Below are 25,520 nucleotides of genomic sequence, written 5' to 3'. Positions count from 1 at the left end.
TCAGCCGTCAGCAGTGTAAGTAGGCTAAAGGCTTAGGTGTGTGTGTGTGTGTGTTACCCCCCTATAACGGCGCCTAGAATCCACTTCTTCCAAAGCAAAGACGCCTTTGACAGCATTTTGTCATCATTTCTTTAATATATTTAAAGAGGTTGCAGAACTACAAATACAAGCAGGTGAAGAGTATTTACACACAGGTCTCTTTAGAACAATTTAAATCCTGAAGACAGACAGAAAATACTGTAGTGTCACAGCACCAATATACCTCCGTAGAGTGAGTTACAATACAGGTACAACATTAACAAAATATAGAGGTCATAAGGAATTGTTTTGATAGAGAGAACATTCTCCAGAAGAAATGATAGAAAAAAATTGTGATTCCTGTTCATTCAATGGTGGCAGTAATTTACAGTACAAACATAATTTCAGTGGCTTCAAACATCTTATCACACGTATTATCACCAATATTTCAGCACCTTCAAGGTCAATCAAAACGCTCTGAATACATGGTTTAATGCAGTGTGAGTCGGCATTTGTTTTGAATTGCTGTGTATAGAGTGTCATGGATTACTGCTCTGGGTAGAAGGTCCTATTTTAGCACAGATCTAGGATCAGCTTACCTTCCCAAAATGGAACATTAACCACCAAAACATTAACCTGACCTTAGATCAGTGTCTGGTGGCGATTTATAGCTGTAATCCCCTCTCTGTCAGGTGTAGAGTGACTAGCATGGTGGTCTGCTATACCAACCGTGGGAACGCAGTGAACCATGGGTGCACACACACACACACACACACACACACACACACACACACACACACACAGACACACACAGACACACACACACAGAGATTGTGATTCAGTGAGTTAATGACATTGATATTTTTTATAGGAGGATAAGTGACTACTGGAACTGTGTGGGAGCAAAGAAACACTCCGAATATCTACCATATCATCACACGGGAGGGAGGGAGGGAGGGAGGGAGGATACGATATGGAGGGAGGGAAAGAAAGAGGTGGAGAGATAGTGAGGGTAGAGATGGAGAGGATGCTGGTTGATTTCTTTCTAGAAGGATCAGCACAAACCTGTGGGAAGAAACACAAGACATGAGAGAATGAAACCATACTGTCTCTCTCTCTCTCCACTCTCTCTCCACTCTCTTACTTTCACACTCGAAGGCCTGCAGGACCGTGGTGTATGAGGGACCCAACCAGGAAGTGTAACTACCCACAACCCTGAGCAGGTGGTGGGTGGAGTCAGAAAACAGGAGATCTGATTGGGTGTAGCCCACTGAGCTGAACATGGTGGTGTTCCCAAACGCATTCTATAGAGAGAGAAGAGAGGGGGTGAGATGTCAAACATTTTAAATGCGCACACACACACACACACACACACACACACACACACACACACACACACACACACACACACACACACACACACACACACACACACACACACACACACACACACACACACACACACACACACACACACCTGTAAGCGTTCCAGGTATTTCCAGACTCTACACTTGTCCTCTAGGCGTACCACCACAGCGTTAGCTGGTACCACAGCCAGGTGACACGTCTCATGGTCAAACGGCCCGGCCTCGCTGCCATCCGGGCACAGCAGCTTCAGGTCCTCCAGTTCCAGGTCCATGGCCCATGATTCCATATTGTTGCCTAGGGTAGAGTAGAAGAATTGGTGAAGTGATGTGGAGGAGGCTGATCAGAGAAACTATGGAATACTGACACCTAGTGTCTCGAGCGAGAAATGCGGAAGTTTGCTAAGAGAGGAGACATTCTGAATGTTGGTCTTTGGTTAGATTTAGATCAGACTCTCACCATCCATGTTGTCAAAAATGGTGGTGTGTTTGACAAATGCCACATCGCCCAAATTCTCAGCCACACACCTGGAAGAAAGACTCAAGTCAAACACAGCTAGTTAAATAAGACGCTGTTTCTCAAACCAGTCCTCTGGGATCCACAGCAATTCTACCCGATTCAACTAATCAAGGCCTTGGTGATTCGTTGAGTAGTTCAATTTGTAGACTGGTGTTGGAATATATCAAATATGTGGGATGGTTAGGGGTCCCCATGGATTGGTTTGAGAAACTTTCAAGTAGGAGAAACAGCTCCTCTCCTCCCTACCTCAGTGCCCCAGCCTCTCCATAGTGTCTCTCTCGGTGATTGTTAACACATATATGTCTCTCGTTGTCGTCTCCTATGCAGGCTTCACACAGGTTCTTAGGGTTGCTTCCTCTGGGGTCGTGTTCTCTGTCCTTTACTCCTGGTACACAGCTGTAGCCAAAGAAGTCCCCCACCGCTGGAAGGACACACAATAACACCAACAATACACACAGAGTCAGGGCCACATACACACCACACACACCGAGTCAGGGTCAGACACACACACACAGGTCTCACCTTTAGGAAAGTTGCATTGTTCATCGACACTGATCTGTGAGGTGTTGACCAGGAAGCCAATAGGAACAGTCCAGCCCACCGTGGTACGGATCCCTGGGTGACAGGAGCTGCAATATCCAATCAATCAATCAATGAGTCAATCATTCAAATCGCAAAGTTGGTGTGGAAGAGGCAACGTTTTTTTCTCTGTCTATAAGAACAAGCCACATGGTACCGACAACCTGGATGGTAAATTGCTGAAGCTGGACTCCCCTTTGCCACAGCTTCAATTTAAGCCTTAGAAGACAGTGTGTGCCCTCAGGCCTGGGGGAAGGAAAGGGTCATTCCGCTATCCAAGAATAGCAAACTACCCTTTAATGGTTCAAACAGCCGACCAATCAAACAATCGTGTTTGACCAAATACAATGTTATTTTACAGAAAACTACCGTTCAAAAGTTTGGGATCACTTAGAAATGTCCTTGTTGTTGCAAGAAATTTATTTTTTTTGTCCATTAAAATAACATCAAATTGATCACTGTAGACATTGTTAATGCTATAAATGACTATTGTAGCTGGAAACGGCTGATTTTTAATGGAATATTTAAAAATATATATTTTTATTTTATTTAACTAGGCAAGTCAGTTAAGAACAAATTCTTATTTACGCCAACGTCAACAGAAGAGGCGACTCCGGGATGCTGGCCTTAGGCAGAGTGGCAAAGAAAAAGCTGTATCTCAGACTGGCCAATAAAAATAAAATACACTAGACAGAGGAACTCTGCTTAGAAGACCAGTTTAAAAAATAAGACACCTTACGGCACGACAGGGACTGTGAAGAGACACAGAAATGTTTATATATTACATCTTGTATTATGTATTGTATTATGTATGGCAAATTGTATTATTTATTATGTGTTGTTTTAAGTATTGTATTATATAGTATATTGTATTAAGTATTATATTATGTGTTGTATTAAGTATTGTATATTTTATTTATTTTTTCCTTTATTTAACTAGGCAAGTCAGTTAAGAACAAATTCTTATTTTCAATGACGGCCTAGGAACGGTGGGTTAACTGCCTTGTTCAGGGGCAGAACAACAGATTTTTACCTTGTCAGCTCTGGGATTCGATCTTGCAACCTTCCGGTTACGCTCTAACCACTAGGCTACCTCCCGCTCCGTATTGTAATATGCATTGCATTAAGTATTGCATTATCTATTGCATTAAGTATTTTATTTTGTATTGCATTAAGTGTTGTGTTAAGTGTTGAATTACGTATTTTATAATGTATTATGTGTTGTATTAAGTATTGTTTTATGCATTGTATATTGTATTAAGTATTGTAGTGTTATGTATACTATGTATTTTATTTGTTGTGTTGCGTTTCCTGTTTGGACCCCAGGAAGAGCAGCCACTGCCTTGGCAGCAGCTAAATACGGATCCTAATAAATACAATTTAAAAAATGGAACAAACAATCAATCAATTTGTCTATCTGTTCTCACCTGCGTTCATGCATCTCCAACAGGGACAGGTCACTGGAGGAGCGACGAGCCAGAGCTACAACATAGTAGCTGATACCATCTGAGAGAGCAGACAGGATAAGGTAAGACAGGTTCAACTTTTACATACGGTTTCCTTCTCCCCATCTCCCCCCTCCTCACTCACCCACTCCATTGTAAGACTCTCCAGCAGCCAGTTCTAGTCCAAAGCACCAGCCGGCTGTGTAGATGTCATCAGCAAACATGGCTGCTGCATCCGCTGTACCATTCTGAACAGACATAGGTCATATTACTGATTTAAAGAAGCAATAAAATCATTGTTGCACAATTCAACTACACTTTCTCTACAGGTTGTTTTAAGGTTGCACAACTCGGGTAACTTTCCAGAAATCCTGGTTGGAGGGTTCCCAGATTTCCTGCTTATTCTCTTGTAATTCCGTGGAATCATCCAACCAGGATTTCTGAAGCCATAAGGCTGTTTTGCCACACACCTTGATCTTCTCCATGCAGTCTGTGGGACTCTGGCCACGGACGCACAGCAGCGTTCCTCTGATATTCCGGGCTGTAGCACTCCCAGCCAGATCCAGACACTTCTGCTCCTCTGCCTCCGACACTACACACCAGGAGACTGGGAAAGACAAGGAACTGTTTTCAACTGTATTCCCACTGGAGGAAAACAGGTACAAGCATTGCACCTATGCACCTGTTGCAAATGCTACAGAAATTCTCAATAGCTTTCACATTATGATGAGGTTCACCGTAACCAAGGTGAAAACACAGAATACATCTGACCTAAAGAGTCCCAGACTTACTTGAGGTTTTCTGAGTGGAGAACGAGATGAATGAGAAGAGGAGAAGAGTCACGGCCAGCCTTCTGTCCAGACGATCCATGTCGACTGACAAAATCGGAGAAATCTTCTCCCTCTCAAACACACACTGTGAAGACGAAATCTCCCCTCACACACAAGACACACTCCAACTGAATGCTACAGTGGAGAAACCAGTAACCTGAGGTTTTATGGGAAAAAAATGCTTTCACATCGACCCCCTCTTATACCCTTGTCCTGAGGAACCCTCAAGCGGAGAGAGGGGTGGGGGAAGGGGGTGGGGGAAGGGGGGGGGGGGGGGGGGGGGGGTAAGAAGAAAACATTTCATTATTCTCCTCCATTCCAAAAATTCTAACCCCTGGTCGATAATCTCCTGATAATTGAAAGAGAAACGTTAGACAGCTATCCCGTTAGCTTTAGAAAGTGAGAGGAGGGGAGAGAGAGAGATGGAAGGAGATGGGGGAAGAGATGGGGAGGGGAGAGGAAGGGAAAGAGAGAGGATAGAGAGATGTAGAGGAGGGGAGTTGATGGAGAGAGAGAGAGAGAGAGAGAGAGAGGGCAGGGAGAAGAGAAGGTGAAGAGATGGAGGAGAGGTAGAGGAAGGAATGGGAGTTGATGGAGAGGGCGAGGGAAAAGAGAGAGAGGAGGGAGAGGAAAGGGAGCGTAGTAGAGGATGGGGATAGGGGGGGGAAGGGGAGGCAGGTTGGCTACTTAGCTTGGCGTACCCACTCCAGTACACCTGGCATAGCCCAGCAATCTCTCTAATTAAAAGAGTGATGCAGACAGAGTGTCTCTGTGTGGAAGTCTGGTGGGAGGCTTTGCCAGGGAGAGTGGATACTCCCTGGGTCCCGCTCTGCCTGGGCTGAGATTAAAGATGTAGCCTAGCCGCCATAACAGGCTGTGTATTGTTCAGGTGTACAGTAGCCAGTCAAGGAAAACGTATTGGCTATCTGATACCTCTACCGCTCTCTCTGGGTCTCAGCTCACAAGCAGGCAGGTACACATACAGGCACAGACACACGTACATAATGTCTGTTAAAATCTTGGAATAGGCCAGTAGAAACAACAGTACCATAAAATGATGTGTTTGCTACCCAAACCGCTTTAACTATTGCATTCAGGGGTGCAACTTTCACTGGGGACGGCATAGTCTGAAATTGCATTTTTGTCCCCCCAAGTTTTATCATTGGAATGTGATACAAAACGAGGAAACAGTGTGCTTTAGGACCATGCGGACGCCTCAGAGCGGTCGGGTAGGCTGTTTGGAGTGTTTATCTGACTGAAAAAATGTCATTAAAAAAAGTTATTTCGATGATCAGAGGCAGTGTAGCTGAAGTAGTAGACTCCTCTCCCCGGTGCTGTGAAGGCACCTGAAGCACAGGGCAAGAAGGGAACAACCTTTTAAATTGTGGCCACAAGATCTTTTGGTTGTAGCTAGTGGGGATGAGCTAAGATGAGGAAAATGTCAGTCAAAGCTGCAGTTGAGCTTAATGGAGGGAGGCGGCCCTAATGCAAACATGGGCATATACAAGTAAAATAGCACAATTGATATGGATGCAGTCCATATTGATCAACAGTCTAATGTCAAAGCCTCTATAAAGGGCCTAGTGGTTGAGGCCAGGGGTCGGTTTGATATTGGGCAGTACGTTTAGTAAAAGTTGGCTACCTGTATGTTGGCGGTAAGGCATTGCCTATATTGGTGAAGACTTTGATGTAGATCAGATTGGTTTCAGAACTGAAGGGTCCTACTGCTCCGGAATCAGTCAAAGCCGCATAGAAGGCCACCTTCGGTCCGTCTTGTGAACACAGGAGAGAAAGTATACTTATTTAGGACAAGTCACTGAAAACACGCAGAAATTCTGATTTAGAAAAGATCTTTACTTATTAAACCTACTTAGTTTCTAATGAGGTGTTTTTTGAAAGTGAAGAGAAATTCTCCAATACCATAATTGAACAACATGGGAACAATGTTTCACCTCTCTTTACCTCCTCCTCCTTGCCCTTCATTTTCATTCTATGATACAATGAGGAACAATATACACTATTCCAATTTGTGGGGGCCAAAAAAATACCGATTTTTATTTCAACTAAAATCTACATACAGCATCTTTCTTTACATTTGTACTCAACGTGTATTTCATTGCTTTCTATAAAGGCATGTTCTGTCATATTAAATAAAATACATTGCCAGTATTCTTGGTATTTAGCTCCTCCACCTCCCTCTCACTGGCACTAGAATGATATCAGCAGAAACACTGCTTACCTCACAGTTAAAACTGAGAGACACATTAAATGACCAATCCACTGTAGAACGTGAACTGATACATATGATCATATTAGCATTTTCACTCTCACTGGCAGTCAATCCAAAGCAACTTTAATAATCATATTGATTCACCCGCTAATTCAAGAATAAGCTTTTCTGCACAACCTGCATTCTCACTTTCACTGGCTTGCAGTCTGGCCCCCAAATTCCACAGCTCCACTCTCTGTTCAACCACCATGTCTCTCAGCGCTCTCAGCTCAGCCCAGACATCAGGTGGTGTGGTCGTGCGTTTGCCTGTCGTGCCTGTAGCTTCAGTTCTTTGGGTCTCTATCTGAAATTCACTCACCATATTCTGTTCCCCTGTCCGTTGAGTGATGTCATTCTCTCTGCCCCCTCCACTCTCCCCATGAGTCCATTCCCCAGACAGACAGAACACCCTCCACTCTCCTCTTGAGTCCATTCCCCAGACAGACAGAACACCTTCCACTCTCCTCCTGAGTCCATTCCCCAGACAGAACACCCTCCACTCTCCTCTTGAGTCCATTCCCCAGACAGACAGAACACCCTCCACTCTCCTCTTGAGTCCATTCCCCAGACAGACAGAACACCCTCCACTCTCCTCCTGAGTCCATTCCCCAGACAGAACACCCTCCACTCTCCTCTTGAGTCCATTCCCCAGACAGACAGAACACCCTCCACTCTCCTCTTGAGTCAATTCCCCAGACAGAACACCCTCCACTCTCCTCCTGAGTCCATTCCCCAGACAGACAGAACACCTTCCACTCTCCTCATGAGTCCATTCCCCAGACAGACAGAACACCCTCCACTCTCCTCCTGAGTCCATTCCCCAGACAGCATTATATCCCTGACTATACATGATTTTCTGTCCATTCTTATACCTGCATGCATAAAAGTAAAACGAGGTCTGGACACTCATGGCAGGGAAGCTAATGTAGTAGAGTCCTCTCACTGGTCCTGTGAAGACACCTGTATCAGAGGAGTAAAGAGGAATCAACACTTTCTGTTTCGCATGTTCTCTTTTGGCATGCAACAAAATCACACAAATCAACAGAATGCCATTGACGCCCGTTAGCTAAACAAGAAAAGTTATAACTTTGTAGCGACAGTAAGTACCAGGTTACTTAACCTCCTAGCCTAACGGCCATAAGAGCGACTGGCCTCAGATGCCCAGGCCTATGAAGGAGGATTTGGAAGGATGACCACGCAAGACTAAAGAGCGACAAATACACATCACATTTTCAAGGGACGTTCAAAAAGGGACAGTGTTGGTTTGAAATCAGGCCAGAGATCAGTGAAAGTAGACTACCTGTAGCTGGGTTGAAGACCTTGCGAAGATTTTAGTGTATACCAGTCTGGTTTCAGCAACAAAGGGTCCAACAGTTCCTGAATCAGTCAAACCAGCAGAGAAGGCCACCTTTGGCCTGTCTGCGAACACAGGAAATATAACATACTGTACTTCTAGTATTCTCAAGTCCGCAGTGAAAGCTGCGTTACGCCCTCTGGTAAAAGTTAAACGTTAATAAGCGTCTATGTATGAATCAGTGTTAGGAGTGAAACAGCATAATGATAATGGTTGGAGCTTTGAGTGAGATCTCAGGGAGAGTGATGTCACCACATGACAGAACTCTTCTACTGTGGCAGATGTGAACTATCTGGGAGTAGGGGGGAGCTGAATACAGCCAAACTGGGCGAGAGTGGAGAAGCTTTGTGGCGTTTGGATAGATTCAAAACTGAACGAAGCAGGCGAATCAACTGTTACATTTTCAATTGTGTGTGTGTGTTGTAGAGTTTAAACTGAACTGTGATGTCACCCTAAGATTGAAGACGCAACTGTGGCTCTCAGAGTGACAAGCTAATGTTTTGCTAGACGTGGGTATGTTTGAGATCCTTCGATGTCGGCTCTTCCTATCATTGTGAAGCAGAATTCACCAAGCGTTGGATTGTTCACCCACTAATAGGGAACGTGAGCTGGGTTTAGACCGTCGTGAGACAGGTTAGTTTTACCCTACTGATGATGTGTTGTTGCAATAGTAATCCTATCAAGGCAATCATCTGTTTTACCTGCAGTTGCCCTCTTCAGCTCCTCCACCTGGCTCTCACTAGCACTCAGTCTGGTCTCCAGGGCTGAACAATCATTAAAAAGTCATGACTACTCTTATGTATAATGCACTTCCTATGAACAGTAAGGTTAAGTACAGTAGCACTTATAATATACATTATGTAAACATACCTGCAAGACACCACATATTCCATAGAATTATTACAAGTACATATTCAAGTATTTCTGTCATTTAGGTGAACTGTCCCTTTTTAAACAACCAGTAAATCACTCTCACTTATTACCTGCATTCTCAGCCTCACTGGCTGTCTCTCTGTCCCCAATGGGTGATATCTTACTGCCACTCAATCCAGCTGTCAGGTCTAGAATGATAGAAATATGAAACAGTTCATGTTGACTTTGCTTGTGAAAAGAGGGGTCTGAAAAATCCCAGGACAGGAAATATGGTGGGACATCGTTGAGGCCTTATGTGCCTCTTGGCGTAATAAGGCCTAAGTACATAAGTGCCTTACAATCTAAACTGAAATAAATGTCCAGCCAGAATGTTAAATGTTCATTATTTCCACTCTCACTGACAATCAAATGTAACTTTAGTTGACTCTTGACTGTAAAGCAATAAATAATAAGCTTAAATGACCTGCATTCTCTTTCTCCACTTTATTCTTGGTGAGCATCAGCTCCACCCTAAGATCGGTCACTGTTTCTCTGCTCCTTTGGCTCACTGGCTGTCGCTCTAACCTCCATGTTCCTCAGCTTCTCGCTCTGCTCCACTACAATGGTTCCCAGGTTGTGCACTATGTCTCTCAGCTCCATCCATATGTCAGGTGAGGTGGTCATCTGTTCGTTGGTTGTCTCTGAAGCGCAAGTCATTTGGCCCTCTCTCCCTGCACTGTGACCCTTTTGAGTGATGTCACTCTCTCTGACCCCTCCACTCTCCTCCTGAGTCCATGTCCCAGACAGACAGAACAGCAACACAAGCAGACCTACAGCACCCCTCCTTCTGAAACGATACCTCTTCATATATGATGCACTTTATGAGGCTCAGACTTATATACACACAGCTCAGTTAAGCAGTACGTGTACAAGAGACACGTCATACTCAGTGGAAAATTACTAAAGCCATAAGGACGTTCCGATAAAAAACAAACATTTGATCAGATAAGATTCAACGTGTAGCAGTTCAGTTCAATCGATGTTGCAGGAGACTGTGAGAAGTCTGCAACTGCAGTGATCTCATGTCTCAGTACAGTTTGTTTGTCAATAGGTACAGAACTATGTGGTAAAAAACACACACTTGTAATATAATCAGAATCTATCAGAGCACTTCTAGAACAATTGCTGCAGCTGTAGTGTAGAGCAGACAGGGAGTGAATGGGTGCATATTTTGGGAAGGGAGGGTAGTGCATTGCAGTCGTAGGCGATGAGGGGAGGTCAGGTTTGGAGTTTAGCCGTTGGACAGAGGTTAACACCCCTAGACTTGTGATATGGGAGTAGGGTGTTGCCTTTAAAATATGTTCTTGGGTGAGTTTTGCATTATTCCAACTAATGATTATGATCGGGGAGGGAACGCTGATCCTAGATCTGTACCTAGGGGGAACTTCATCCCAGAGTTTATGATAGGTGTGATTGACCATTGTCAGATCTCATCCATGCAGGCTGGATCTAAGCATTATGGCGAAGGTTCAAGCATTCCAGGCAAAAGGGAAGGTTACGCAATACTGCTTCTCCACTGATCCAGAGTGGAGAAGAGGGGAGGTCCGTGGGGCGATGCACAATTGGCCTAGCGTCGCCCGGGTTAGGGAGGGCTTGGTCGGTAGGGGTGTCCTTGTCTCATCGCGCACCAGCGACTCCTGTGGCGGGCTGGGCGCAGTGTACGCTAGCCAAGGTGGCCAGGTGCACGGTGTTTCCTCCGGCGCATTGGTGCGGCTGGCTTCCGGGTTGGATGTGCGCTGTGTTAAAGAAGCAGCGGCTTGGTTGGTTGTGTATCGGAGGACGCATGACTTTCAACCTTCGTCTCTCCCGAGCCCGTACGGGAGTTGTAGCGATGAGACAAGATAGTAGCTACTACAACAATTGGATACTACGAAATTGGGGAGAAAAAGGGGTAAAAATTCAAAAAAAAAAAAACACAGAAGGGGAAGGACGAGGTCAAGGGACCACGAAAGCTGAGAAAGAATGAGTTCAAGGCAATGAAAAAAAAAGAACACATAAGTGAACCTGCCTTCACCTGTCTAGCTACCTGGCTGTCTGCCTCCTGTAGACTTGTGCTACATCAGACAGACTCATTGTAAATGCTTCAATGAGATTTGGGTACAAAATCACCTAAACAAAAATAACTTTGTACCGGGGAGAACCCCAAAATGGTTTGGCGGACTGGGGTACCCACAATGCATTATAATGAGAACGTTGTGACGTCATGTTGTTGCGCTAGGACTGCACGACCCAACAAGAAGCCTGTGGGTGGTGGTCGATTCGTTCAGCCTTTTTACAGTAAAAGCAACTGAATTAACTAGCACGCTAATTTGGAGTAGCACTACCTAAATCAGTTAATTAAGCCCAGGTAAGCACCATTTCGCAAGCTTTTGGGGAGCTAGCTGCTACTAGCCAGCTAAGGGCATGCTAACGAAGCTGAGCTAGAACAAGTAAACTGGTTCAATGTTAGCGTAGCTAAAATTTACAACAGCTTTTAGTGAATTGCAAACTAATAAACCCGTAAGTAAAACGTTGGCTAACTAGAAGTTAATACAATAATACAGTGCATTCAGAAAGTATACTTTTTCCACATTTTGTTACGTTACAACCTCATTCAAAATTGATTAAATTGTACCTCCCCCTCAATCTACACACAATACTCAATAATGACAAAGCCAAAGGAAAAACTGGATTTTAGATTTTTGCAAATGTATAGATAATACATACTGAACTATCACATTTACATTAATATTCAGACACTTTACTCAATACTTTGTAGAAGCACCTTTGGCAGTGATTACAGCCTCGAGTCTTAGGTATGACGCTACAAGCTTGTCACACCTGTATTTCGGGAGTTTCTCACATTATTCTCTGCTGATCCTCTCAAGCTCTGTCAGGTTGGATGGGGAGCGTCGCCTCACAGCTATTTCCAGGTCTCTCCAGAGATGTTAGATAGGGTTCAAGTCCAGGCTCTGGCTTGGCCGCTCAAGGATATTCAGAGACTTGTCCCGAAGCCACTCCTGCGTTGTCTTGGCTGTGTACTTATGGTTGTTGTGCTGTTGGATTGTGAACCTTTTCCCCAGTCTGAGGTTCTGAGCAAGTTTTCATTAAGTATCTCTGTACTTTGCTATGTTCAGCTTTCCCTCGATCTGCTGAAAAACATCCCCACAGCATGATGCTGTCACTACCAAGCGCCACCACCAAGCTTCACCGTAGGGATGGTGCCAGATTTCCTCCAGCTGTGATGCTTGGCATTCAGGCCAAAGAGTTACATTTTGGTTTCATCAGACAAGATAATCTTATTTCCCATTAGGTGCCTTTTGGCAAACTCCAAGCGGGCTGTCATGTGCCTTTTTACTGAGGAGTGGCTTCCATCTCTACCATAAAGGCCTGATTGGTGAAGTGCTGCAGAGATGGTTGACCTTCTGGAATGTTCTATCTCCACAGAGGAACTCTGGAGCTCTGTCAGAGTGACCATCGGGTTCTTGGTCACCTCCCTGACCAAGGCCCTTCTACCCCGATTGCTCAGTATGGCCAGCTCTATGAAGAGTATTGGTGGTTCCAAACTTCTTCCATTTAAGAATGATGGTGGCCACTGTGTTCTTGGGACCTTCAATGCTGCAGAAATGTTTTGATACCCTTCCCCAGATCTGTGTCTTGGAACTCTACAGACAATTCCTTCTCATGGCTTGGTTTTTGCTCTGTCAACTGTGGGACCTTATATAGACTGGTGTGCCTTTCCAACTCCTGTCCAATCAGTTTAATTTAACACAGGTGAACTCCAATTAAGTTGTAGAAGCATCTCGAAGAAGAATGATCAATGGAAACAGGATGCACCTGGGCTCAATTTCAATAATGAACGACGTGGGAGGTGTGGAACTAACCTTCCATGGAGTTGCATTATTTTCCAGAGAACTCATTGAGCCCCGAGTTGATTATCCCTTTCATACCATGGTTATAATTCAACACGTTTGCCGCAAGGAATGTGTTAAACATCCAGTTGAAATAATGCACGCTCTAGAATGAGCTTCAAGAGTATTCAACAATGCCATGGTCAAATTTAGCAATACGGCTTGAGGGTGTGTGGTATATGGCCAATATACCACTGCTAAGGGCTGTTCTTAGCCGTGGAATATTGGCCATAAACCTCCGCCTTCATGCTATTATAAACTGGTTAACAACGTAATTAGAGCAGTAAAAATAAATATTTTGTCATACCTGTGGTACATAGCCGTGGTATATCAGACTGTCAGCCAATCAGCATTCAGGGCTCAAACCACCCAGGTTATAATGCCCTTTATAAACTTGGTGGTTTGAGCCCTGAACACTGATTGGCTGACAGCCGTGGTATATCAGACCGTATACCACGGGTATGACAAATTATTTTTACTGCTCTAATTGTGTTAACCAGTTTATAATAGCAATAAGACACCTTGGGGGTTTGTTGTATATACTCAATATACAGCGGCTAAGGGCTGTATCCAGGCACTCTGCGTTGTGTCGTGCGTAAGAACAGCCCTTAGCCGTGGTATATTGGACATATACCACAACCCCTCAGACCTTATTGCTTTAAATAACGCACAGTAAAGCAGCATGGTAGAATTCGATGGCTTTTAGTTCATTCTTAGATGTTCGAGCTGCTTTTGAAAGGAAAAGTTTAATTGAAAACATTATTGTCATTGCTGAATTAGATTTTCAAAATAGCAAGCCAGGACTAATGGTTTGGTTAGCTAAACTAGCAAGTCTGGTTACCAAGTCAACTACTGTAGCTATCTAGTAAACTAGCTAGCTACTGGATGTCGAACACATTTATAGCAGCAAATGTGTTAAATTATAGCCATGGTATGAAAGAGATAATGAACTCGGGGCTCTATACATTCTCTAAAAAATAATGCAACTCTGTGGAAGGTCAGTTCACTCCTCTAGCGCGTTGTGGAACAGACCTTCACCGTTCAATATTTTCCATAGAACTCGTTGATTATCCCTTACATAATGCATGCACTAGAATGCCCTTCAAGCCAATCAGAAAGGAGTATTCAACAATGCCATGGTATAGCCAGTTGGCTAGCCAAGTTGTCTGCCTGCGTTAGCGAACAGTAGCTAGCTAGATGGCCGAGGAGAACAGACGTGTGGAGACTGATTGCTAGCCAGTTAGCTTTCGCTAAACCTTCCAGGGCATGACACAAATCATGTCTTGCCAACTAGCTATCTAGAACATTTTCACTATGTTGCTAACGTTATTGTCTAACTAGCTATATGTGTTTTATGGTCGACTGAAAGAGTCAAACCAGTAACTTTACTACAGTGTTGGTTTTGTACTTCCTAGACTGATATACATCATGAATGTGTTGTACAGTCATGGCCAAAAGTTTTGAGAATGACACAAATATTAATTTCCACAAAGGTTGCTGCTTCAGTGTCTTTAGATATTTTTGTCAGATGTTACTATAGAATACTGAAGTATAATTACAAGCATTTCATTTCAAGTGTCAAAGGCTTTTATTGACAATTACATGAAGATGATGCAAAGAGTCAATATTTGCAGTGTTGACCCTTCTTTTTCAAGACCTCTGCAATCCGCCCTGGCATGCTATCAATTAACTTCTGGGCCACATCCTGACTGATGGCAGCCCATTCTTGCATAATCAATGCTTGGAGTTTGTCAGAATTTGTGGGTTTTTGTTTGTCCATCCGCCTCTTGAGGATTGACCACAAGTTCTCAATGGGATTAAGGTCTGGGGAGTTTCCTGGCCATGGACCAAAAATATCAATGTTTTGTTCCCCAAGCCACTTAGTTATCACTTTTGCCTTATGGTAAGGTGCCCCATTGTGCTGGAAAATGCATTGTTTGTCATCAAGCTGTTCCTGGATGGTTGGGGGAAGTTGCTTTCTGAGCATGTATTAGTACCATTATTTTTATTCATGGCTGTGTACTTAGGCAAAATTGTGAGTGAGCCCACTCCCTTGGCTGAGAAGCAACCCCACACATGAATAGTCTCAGGATGCTTTACTGTTGGCATGACACAGGACTGATGCTAGCGCTCACCTTGTCTTCTCCAGACAAGCTTTTTTCCCGAATGCCCCAAACAATCGGAAAGGGTATTCATCAGTCCTCAGCAGTCTAATCCATGTACCCTTTGCAGAATATCAGTCTGTCCCTGATGGTTTTCCTGGAGAGAAGTGGCCCTTCCTGACACCAGACCATCCTCCAAAAGTCTTCGCCTCACTGTGCGTGCAGATGCACTCACACCTGCCTGTTGCCATTCCTGAGCAAGATCTGTACTGGTGGTGCCACGAGCTGAATAAACTTTAGGAGATGGTCCTGGCGCTTGCTGGATTTTCTTGGGTGCCCTGAAGCCTTCTTCAAAACAATTGAACCGCTCTCCTTAAAGTTCTTGATGATCCGATAAATGGTTGATTTAGGTGCAATCTTACTGGCACCAATATCCTTGCCTGTGAAGCCCTTTTTGTGCAAAGCAATGATGACGGCACGTGTTTCCTTGCAGGTAACCATGGATGACAGAAGAAGAACAATGATTCCAAGCACCACCGTCCTTTTGAAGCTTCCAGTCTGTTATTCGAACTCAATCAGCATGACAGAGTGATCCTCAACCTTGTCCTCATCAACACTGACACCTGTGTTAACGAGAGAATCACTGACATGTCAGCTGGTCCTTTTGTGGCAGGGCTGAAATGCAGTGGAAATGTTTTTTTGGGGATTCAGTTCATTCGCATGGCAAAAAGGGACTTTGCAATTCATCTGATCACTCTTCATAACATTCTGGAGTATATGCAAATTGCCATCATACAAGCTGAGGCAGCAGACTTTGAAAATGTAATATTTGTGTCATTCTCAAAACTTTTGGCCACGACTGTACATTGTGCAGTTGAGAAACTCGGCTATAAAATAAGCAGTAATGCATGTATGATGGCTACCTGATATGAGAATGTGTCTAACTGAATCCTGCTACTGTTTGCGCTTCTCTCCTGTCCCTTCCGGAGATTTGTAGAGGCCAGACTGGCATCCCAACTGGACCGCTACAAGTAAGATCTGCTATTAGTAAGCCCATATCTGACCAGGGTTTGGGTCAGTTCCAATGCAATTCAGTCTATTCAGAGAGTGAGTAGCAATTTCAATTCCTCTCTAAATAGAAATTAAATTGACCCAGTCCATGCTCTGATGTTGGTCTTACATTCTGCCCTTTATATTCTGCTATTTGTACATTTTTTAAATGTTTTATTTAACTAGGCAAGTCAGTTAAAGAACAAATTCTTATTTACAATGACGGCCTAACAAAAGACAAAAGGCCTCCTGCGGCGACAGGGGCTGGGAATAAAAATATAGGACCAAACATACATCACAACAAGAGAGACACCACAACACTACCAAAAGAGACCTAAGACAACAACATAGTGTGGCTGTGTATTTTTCCCTGTCAACATTGCGAGTTGCAGCCCAGATTAATTCACTCACACACGCTGCAGAGGATCGATCAATTGAGACAAAAGACATTGTGTCCCTTAAAGAGAGGAAATAAAATGACTGTGACCAGCCCTGTTCTGAGAGCTGACCGTCTCCCTCTCCCCTACAGTGCAGTGAACCAAATGGGTCGTTGTGTCTTTCTGTTCCTGCTGCTACAGACCCTGCAGACATTGGCTGAAGGTAGACATGAAGTATATCTACCGCTCTCTCTCATATGGCCATTTGTTTTGCATGTGTGTTAACTCTCTCCCCTTCTTCTCTCTCTCTATTAGATGGCCAGTTGCTGTGCGTGTGTGAGGGCAGCGGCTGCCTCAACTCCCCCCAGTGCGAGGGCTCTCAGTGCTACTCGTCGGTGGCGGTCAGTAGCCATGGGGCCGTAGTAACACGGGGCTGCCTGCAGGGATCAGAGAAGACCCGTTTGATCTGTTCTACGGCCTCCTCCCTCAGCCATGCCCTGCTCTGCTGCTCCAGCTTCATGTGCAACCGCAATACTACCGCCAGCTCACTACTGCCCCTCCTCACTACAGGTGGGGACTGCACCCCTTAAACTACTTTAAGAAAAGCAAAGACTTTGGCTTATTTCATGGCATGCTGGGTCCAGTTATAGTGATGTAACGTTTTCTCTCTCTCTCTTCCGCATTTCTCTCCCTCCAGCTCCTGAAGAAGAGCCTGTGAGGTATCGTGTGGAGACTCTGGCCCTGTTTGTATTGGGTCCAGTAGTGATCCTAACCCTCCTGTCAGTCCTATCTGTGTTGGGCTGCAGGAGGCTGCACCACGGCAGGCTACAGAGACTACAGGAGTTTGACCCAGAACAGGATGCGATTGACGGACTCATCACCTCTAATGTTGGGGACAGCACTCTGGCTGTAAGAAGAAAAGACTGGTATGAGTTTGTTTGCATGTATTTTATAGAGAGAACCCTGATGACCTCTGTCTCCCCCACTTCTCTCTATAGGAGCTGTTCGACCACTCCTGTACGTCAGGCAGTGGTTCAGGCCTGCCCTTCCTGGTCCAGAGAACTGTGGCCAGACAGATCAGCCTGATGGAGTGTGTAGGTGTGTAGAAACGCAACAATTAGATCAGCCTGATGGAGTGTGTAGGTACGTAGAAAGGCAACAGTTTGATCAGCCTGCTGGAGTGTGTAGGTACGTAGAAACGCAACAATTAGTTCAGCCTGAAGGAGTGTGTAGGTACGTAGAAAGGCAACAGTTAGATCAGCCTGCTAGAGTGTGTAGATACGTAGAATCACAACACATATAACAGACAAACACATATAATAGAAATGTAAACAGGGGTGTTGTAACAAATGAGGTCTCTCTCCCCATGTCTTTAGGTAAGGGGCGTTATGGAGAGGTCTGGAGGGGTCAGTGGCAGGGGGAGAACGTGGCTGTGAAAATCTTCTCTTCCCGAGACGAGAAGTCGTGGTTCAGAGAGACTGAGATCTACAACACAGTGCTACTGAGACACGAGAACATACTGGGTGAGTAGGAGTCCATCTCTCTCTCTAACCCACATCCAGCTCCCACACGCTATATTGGACACAAGCACACAACAGCATATTGAACAATGTTATGATATGAAATGGTAATATTCAAATAATATTTAATAATGGTCAAGGTTCTCCTCAAATAATGTAAGAGGGGTGGTGTTATCATATACAGTGGCTTCGGAAAGTATTCAGACCCCTTGACCTTTTCAACATTGTTACTTTACAGCCTAATTCTAAAATGGATCAAATCGTTTGTTCCCCCTCAATCTACACACAATACCCCATAATGACGAAGCAAAAACGGGTTTGTTGAAATGTTTGCGCAAAAAAAAATTGAAATATCACGTTTATATAAGTTTTCAGGCCCTTTACTCAGTATTTTGTTGGTGCACCTTTGGCAGCGATTACAGCCTCGAGTCTTCTTGGGTATGATTCTACAAGCTTGGCACACCTGTATTTAGGGAGTTTCTCACATTCTTCTCTGCAGATCCTCTCAAGCTCTGTTAGGTTGGATGGGGAGCGTCGCTGCACAGCTATTTTCAGGTCTCTCCAGAGATGTTAGATCAGGTTCAAGTCTGGGCTCTGGCTGGGCCATTCAAGGACATTCAGAGACTTGTTTTCCGAAGCCATTCCTGTGTCGTCTTGGCTGTCTGCTTGGGGTCGTTGTCCTGTTGGAAGGTGAACCTTCGCCCCCCAGTCTAAGGTCCTGAGCAGGTTTTCATCAAGGATCACTGTACTTTGCTCCGTTCATCTTTCCCTCAATCCTGACTAGTCTCCGCCACTGAAAAACATCCCCACAGCATGATGCTGCCACCACCATGCTTCACCGTAAGGATGGTGCCAGGTTTCCTCCAGACGTGACGCTTGGCATTCAGGTCAAAGAGTTCAATCTTGGTTTCATCAGACCATATTATCTTGTTTCTCATGGTCAGAGTCCTTTAGGTGCCTTTTGGCAAACTCCAAGTGGGCTGTCATGTGCCTTTCACTGAGGAGTGGCTTCCATCTGGCCACTCTACCATAAAAGGCCTGATTGGTGAAGTGCTGCAGAAATGGTTGACCTTCTGGAAGATTCTCCCATTTCCACAGAGGAAATGGAGCTCTCTGGAGCTCTGTCTGGGTGACCATCGGGTTCTTGGTCACCTCCCTGACCAAGGCCCTTCAGTCTTGGTGGTTACAAACTTATTCCATTTAAGAATGATGGAAGCCACTGCAGAGATTATTTTTTTTTTTCTGTGCCTCGACACAATCCTGTCTCAGAGCTCTACAGACAATTCCTTCAACCTCATGGCTTAGTTTTTGCTCTGACATGCACTGTCAACTGTGGGACCTTATATAGACAGACATGTGTGTGCCTTTCCAAATAATGTCCAGTCAATTGAATTTACCACAGGTGGACTCCAATAAAGTTGTAGAAACATCTCAAGGATGATCAATGGAAACAGGATGCACTTCAACTCCATTTCGAGTCTCATAGCAAAGGGTCTGAATACGTCTGTATATAATTCTCTTTATTAATACATTTGCACAAATGTCTTACCCCATAATGACAAAGCGAAAACAGGTTGTTGTGGGCAGATTGAGGGGGGAAAAATAGTTTCATCCAATTTAGAATCAGGCTGTAACGTAACAAAATGTGGAAATGGTCAATGGTTCTGAATACTTTCTGAATGCCCTGGAAGACCATTACAGGTGTTCAAAAAATCTCCCGCCGTACTTAGCAGCACCCTGATGGTAATATTAAAATAATAGTTATTAGTTAAGATATTTGACCTCTCCGTTTCCTTCCAGGCTTCATGGCATCAGATATGACGTCTCGGAACTCCAGCACCCAGCTCTGGCTTATCACACATTACCATGACAACGGCTCGCTCTACGACTACCTCCAGAGGGTTCCCGTGGAGACGGGGGAGGGCCTAGCGATGGCGACGTCGGTGGCGTGCGGTTTGGTGCACCTGCACACGGAGATCTTCGGCACTGAGGGGAAGCCGGCCATCGCTCACCGAGACCTGAAGAGCAAGAATATACTGGTGACCAAGGAGCTACGCTGTTGCATAGCTGATCTGGGTCAGTACTGTGTGTGTGTCTGTCTCTGTCTTTACATGATACTAATTAGCTTCGGTACTTAAATCCAGTGTGAAAGAAATGTCAGAGATTGATAGACGCAGAGCCATATAAGAAAAAAAACAGGGCACTCAGTCACACAGAGTAGCCATTTTGTGCCAGTACTGACCAGTTTCTCTCCTCTCTCCCTATTCCCTACAGGCCTGGCAGTAACCCACTCCCAGTCAGACAACCAGCTGGATGTAGGAAACAACCCCAAGGTGGGCACCAAGCGCTACATGGCTCCTGAGGTGTTGGATGAGTCCATCCAGACAGACTGTTTTGATGCCTATAAGAGAGTGGACATCTGGGCCTTCGGTCTGGTGCTGTGGGAGATCGCTAGTAGAACCTACAGCAACGGTGACGACTAATAATGTTTTTATTACCCTAAATAGTTCAGGAACCTCTGGCGTCAAGTGGCTTCCTCTCCTTGTCCCCTTTCCTTCACCTAGCCCATGCAACCCTTGACCCTAACACTAGATGTCCTCTTACCCCTGTGATCAGGTATTGTGGAGGAGTACAAGCCTCCGTTCTATGACCAGGTGCCTAACGACCCCAGCTTTGAGGACATGAGGAAGGTAGTGTGTGTGGAACAACAACGACCGTTCATCCCCAACCGCTGGTTTTCCGACCCTGTGAGTATGACCACTACATGACCGTTAAATGACCACACACACTGGTACCATGACCTTAGCGGTAACACTAAATTAAGGTAATCTGTTCTCAGGTTTCTGTGTTTCAAACCCTGTCTTCTTGTATATTAACTTACAATGACCCTCTCCATCTCTCCCCCTCTCCTCTTTCTCTGTTCCTCTCTCTCTCTCTCTCCCACCCTCTCTCTCTCTCTAGACCCTGTCTGCCCTGGTGAAACTGATGAAGGAGTGTTGGTACCAGAACCCCTCGGCTCGCCTCACAGCCCTGCGCATCAAAAAGACCCTGAACAAGATCCATAGCTCCCTGGAGAAAGGAAAGAAGTCGTGAGGAGAGGAGGACGACTGCCAGAGGAGCGATAGAAAGAAGGCAGGGGAGTAGAGATGCCAGATCAGATGGACACAGCTGCTGCTACTGAACATGAATGTTGTTTTCCTTATTGGCTGAATGCTGAACTGAACTAGCTGGTCACTCAGTGTGAGATGGTGTTACCGTAGACTTACCCTGCTTTAAAGGCCTGTGCACGCTGCAGGGGTCAAGGCTGGGGCTCAGACCCTCTACACACACACGCACTTCTGCCCATTTGTTGTTTCAATGTTCAGCCAATCATATTATGTTGCTCTACTCAGACAATCAGATGTGTATTCCAATGTAGGTACACACATGAACGAACACACACACAATATTGAGTTCAGTTACACAGGAACAGAGCCAATAGGATCAAATGAACGCTGTGGTTGTGAACTCTATAGTAAAATATTTATTTAATGTGCTTTATGTGTCGGGTGGGACTATGATGATTTGTAACGTTATGACTAGGAGTTCGGGAGTTGGTCTTGGTAAGGGAAAACTGATTACATTACAAGGAAACTTTATGTACCCATGTAAATGCAGTTTTTTTGGCTAGTAAGACATTGTGTATTTACAAAGGAAGTCAGGAGACATGCCTCCACATGCTTTGAATTGTGAGCTGTGAATGCATTAGTTATAAATATAGGAACCACATACTGATTCACTGTTGTATGCTTTGTAGAATTCCACCCAGTGCTCTTGATTTAGCTCACACCCGCGCCATGTTGGCAGAGTTTTCACCTTGGGGCCAATTGACTGGTTTCAAAAGCTATAAACTCTGCCTACCCAGAGTGCAGGGCCGGCTCTAGCCTTTGAGGCCCTAAGCCAGATTTGGTTGTGGGGCCCCCACCTCGCGACAAAACATTTTAGTGGGCCCCCTCTTTACGGCAGAGTTTTTTTTTTTTACGTGATTTTACTGTGTTCTATATATTTCCACAGTATGAGGTTGGAATAATACTGTGAACATGATGATAATGCCCTTTAAGTGTAGCAGCTGTTTGGAATTTTGCCCTGTTTTGATGGAAGGAAGTTTCGTCCTTCCATGGTGACATCACCATGTGGTAAATTAGTTAATAGACCTTTCTTAGAAAGAGTTCCATACCTCTCTGCCAATAACATGTTTAGTTGTCCACTCCCAGACAGTGCTAGTAAAGTTTTTTGCATTGGAAATTACTCTTGCTAAGAAATTATTTTTGTTTGTTTTCAATTAAAATTGTTTAAAATAATCACAGGTACTTAAAGGTCTACTTCCGTATTTTAGCAATGAAGCACTTTGTCTCTTTCCCCAGAGTTAGATGAACTGGATACCATTTGTATGTCTCTGCATCCCCTATGAAGTCAGTTGTATCTACTAGCATGTGCTAGTATCCACGAGTTCATCTGACTATGGGGATGTAGAAAAGGTATGAAATTGTATGCACTCACTACTGTAAGTCGCTCTGGATAAGTGTCTGCTAAATGACACACAAAAAGGGTCTCATTGCAAAAATCCCATAGTATGCCTTAAATGTTACCCAGAAAGTATTTGATATTGACATAAAAACGGCTGCATTTGGGGCAGAGAAAAAACGTAAACATTAACACATTTTACAAATTTTGCCATGGGGTGGAGATATTTTAGCAGTTCTAAAGCTAATTTCCTGTAATTCTACACAATGACATGTCATGTTAATGTGATATGAGTGAGAATGATTTAACAAAATCAATGGGGCCCCCTTGGAGGTCAGGGACCCTGTGCATGTTATTTGGCCAAGTTTAGATCGCTGGCTAGACTAGCTACCAATCTAAACACTGTTAGCTGACAATAGTTAATTGAGTGACTGACAAGAGAAACTGCTGTTGCACAACCACATTTTTAAATTGCAGCTGGTATATTCTTCTATTCTTACTCTCAATAATAAGTCAAGACCCGGCTGAGTTCCTTTTCTGGGGGGGGATCCATAGGCCCTAAGTGACCACTTATGCCTGGAAACGGAATTGCAGGAGTGTCAGGCAAGTTTATGATTCTGCTCACCCCTTGCCTGATCAGGATTAGTGGACAGGATCGCCAATGCATAGGAAACCGTCCCTTTTCCTTTTGAGAGAATGTTTTACAGGACAAGGCCAGGATTAAATCCGATCTGCAGTAGCCTGGTTAGCTGAAAAACACATTGCTCGTTATGGGGATTGGATGTGTAACTGCTTTGATTAGATTGAATCCTGACCTTAAATGTGTAAGGAGCTGTCTGGAAAATACATGTCTTTGTCATAGGGTTGTACTAGTAACAAGGTTTTTAAAGTTGAGCCCCCGATAACTGTAAGGTGATCTGTTTTCACACTGGTACTGATGCTACCCAGGTGTCGCTCAATTAAGGTTCCAGGTAGAAGTTTCCCCTAACCACAGATCTATAATCAGATTACCATACTACCCACATCCTAACCTTAACCACTACGGGGATGACATATCAGACCCTGTATCAGGCAACTTCTACCTACTCAAGGAGGTCAGGAGAGAACATGTGTTTTAAGGGTAGATTGGTGTGTTTCTAGGGTCTGGATTAGATCCGTATCGCGGAAGATCCACGTTTTAGCTCGATTGAAATTTAAAGGCAACGTCCCTGAGTTCTCGGAGATTGTATTCACGGTAAACGCCATTGTCTCACGTCAGATGGCATTACTCCTCGGCGACGCTCGTCCCTCAACCAATATCAGTGCATGCCGAATCGTCTCCCTACCCGAAGTAAGACAATGCGTTAAACGCTGCATATTTCGGCTCAATCGGAAATGACCTTTACATTTAACTTGGATCTACCACAATAGGGAATTAATACAGCCCTTATTCGGAGGGCAGCTAACAAATGTGATTGGTTACGTTAAAGCAAGAAATATGAACGGGGTTAGAAAACATCCACACTGAGATGTGAACATCAGGGCATCAACAAGATCAGAAGGCGACCTTCTGGTCCCTGTACCTAGTCCATTGCGCCACTAGGGGGAGACACCAGTCTTTACCGCACATATATAAAGCTGGTCAGTCAGTCTGCCAGAAGATTTGGGAATGGTGATTGGTTAAGTATGTTGTGTTAGTGAACTGAAACCACACTGGGATTCGAACCAGTGACCTTGTGTGTCGAAACTAATTTTGTACACAATCTACCGCAGTGGTCTAAGGCACGGCATCTCAGTGCTAGATGTGTCACAACAGACCGGGCTTGGCCGGTGTGGGCCGTCATTGTCAATAAGAATTTGTTCTTAACTGATTTTTTAAAATATGTTTTATTTAACCTTTATTTAACTAGGCAAGTCAGTTAAGAACAAATTCTTATTTACAATGACGGCCTAGGAACAGTGGGTTAACTGCCTTGTTCAGGGGCAGAACAACAGATTTATACCTTGTCAACTCAGGGATTCAAACACGCAACCTTCCGGTTACTAGTCCAACACTAACCACTAAGCTACCTGCCGCCCTTTTAAATAAAGGTGGAATAAAACATGTTTTACCACCTAACAAGCCTTTATTTGCCATTCACCTGTAGCTGCAAACTCTGCCAACATCCAACCAATCACATTTATTCTCCCCTCAGAACAACATCGAAAAAGGAAAACTCCACTGAGCTTTAAACATCAGAGGGCAAGGTGGAGCTACCACCATATTGTTTATACCACTCCAATCCTTTCAGACCTACACAAGTATATAGTGTAGGGGTTAGGGGTCAGTTTGTAATTGGGCATCTATGAGTCCCTTTTGGAAAGTGAGCATGCACAATTATTTACATAAAAAGAACCAACCGTACATCTAGTTTTAGAGAATCCGTATTCATTCACAAAATGAGTTTATTTTGTTGCTACATGTAATAAAACTATCTGCACTTACCAAACACCATCTGCTGTCTTCAATTCTGGTGGTGAATAACAAACTGATTGCGTAAAAAAATACAATCAGCTCTATTTACAATGAATTTACACAGATTATACAGATTATGCTTACATTAGAAGTTGATCAGACACTTGTACAATGAGAGAACTATGGCCACGGTTAGGCCCCTAATCAGACAGGTCTACTGTGACCTCATCAGTGCAGGTTGGAGTTGAGTATCAGAGGTAGTTCACTAGGGCCAGGATTCAATCCGATCGCAGATTTGGACAATGCACCACCTAAAGGTCATTTCCGATTGAGCAGACCTATGCTTAGGTATA

The 25,520-nt window shown here is 44.3% G+C and overlaps 2 protein-coding genes across 3 annotated transcripts; one reads left to right on the top strand and one right to left on the bottom strand.

Moving 5' to 3' along the window:
- Positions 1–968: 968 nt before the first annotated feature.
- Positions 969–4,833, bottom strand: LOC139372497 (otolith matrix protein 1). The gene is made up of 10 exons (XM_071112223.1): positions 4,718–4,833; positions 4,397–4,533; positions 4,072–4,174; positions 3,909–3,987; positions 2,425–2,531; positions 2,149–2,323; positions 1,843–1,910; positions 1,496–1,680; positions 1,163–1,322; positions 969–1,083 (listed from the first exon to the last, which is right to left on the bottom strand). The coding sequence occupies exons 1-10, from the start codon at positions 4,794–4,796 to the stop codon at positions 1,073–1,075; spliced, it is 1,104 nt and encodes a 367-aa protein (XP_070968324.1). The 5' UTR covers positions 4,797–4,833; the 3' UTR covers positions 969–1,072.
- A 6,653-nt stretch (positions 4,834–11,486) lies between these two features.
- Positions 11,487–25,201, top strand: LOC139373123 (activin receptor type-1-like). 2 transcript variants are annotated; one of them, XM_071113251.1, is made up of 11 exons: positions 11,487–11,638; positions 16,281–16,314; positions 16,863–16,933; positions 17,026–17,280; positions 17,408–17,619; positions 17,709–17,808; positions 18,087–18,233; positions 20,031–20,306; positions 20,505–20,702; positions 20,847–20,977; positions 21,192–25,201. In XM_071113251.1, the coding sequence occupies exons 3-11, from the start codon at positions 16,876–16,878 to the stop codon at positions 21,321–21,323; spliced, it is 1,509 nt and encodes a 502-aa protein (XP_070969352.1). In that variant the 5' UTR covers positions 11,487–11,638; positions 16,281–16,314; positions 16,863–16,875; the 3' UTR covers positions 21,324–25,201. The 2 variants fall into 2 exon arrangements, with proteins under 2 accessions (XP_070969352.1, XP_070969353.1); XM_071113252.1 differs by having other exon boundaries at positions 16,273–16,314; positions 21,192–24,922.
- Positions 25,202–25,520: the final 319 nt, after the last annotated feature.

Source organism: Oncorhynchus clarkii, chromosome 18 (assembly GCF_045791955.1).
Source record: "Oncorhynchus clarkii lewisi isolate Uvic-CL-2024 chromosome 18, UVic_Ocla_1.0, whole genome shotgun sequence".
Classification (NCBI taxonomy): Eukaryota; Metazoa; Chordata; class Actinopteri; order Salmoniformes; family Salmonidae; genus Oncorhynchus; species Oncorhynchus clarkii.
Note: the sequence above shows the minus strand (reverse complement) of the source record. Positions and strands in the feature narration are given on the sequence as shown.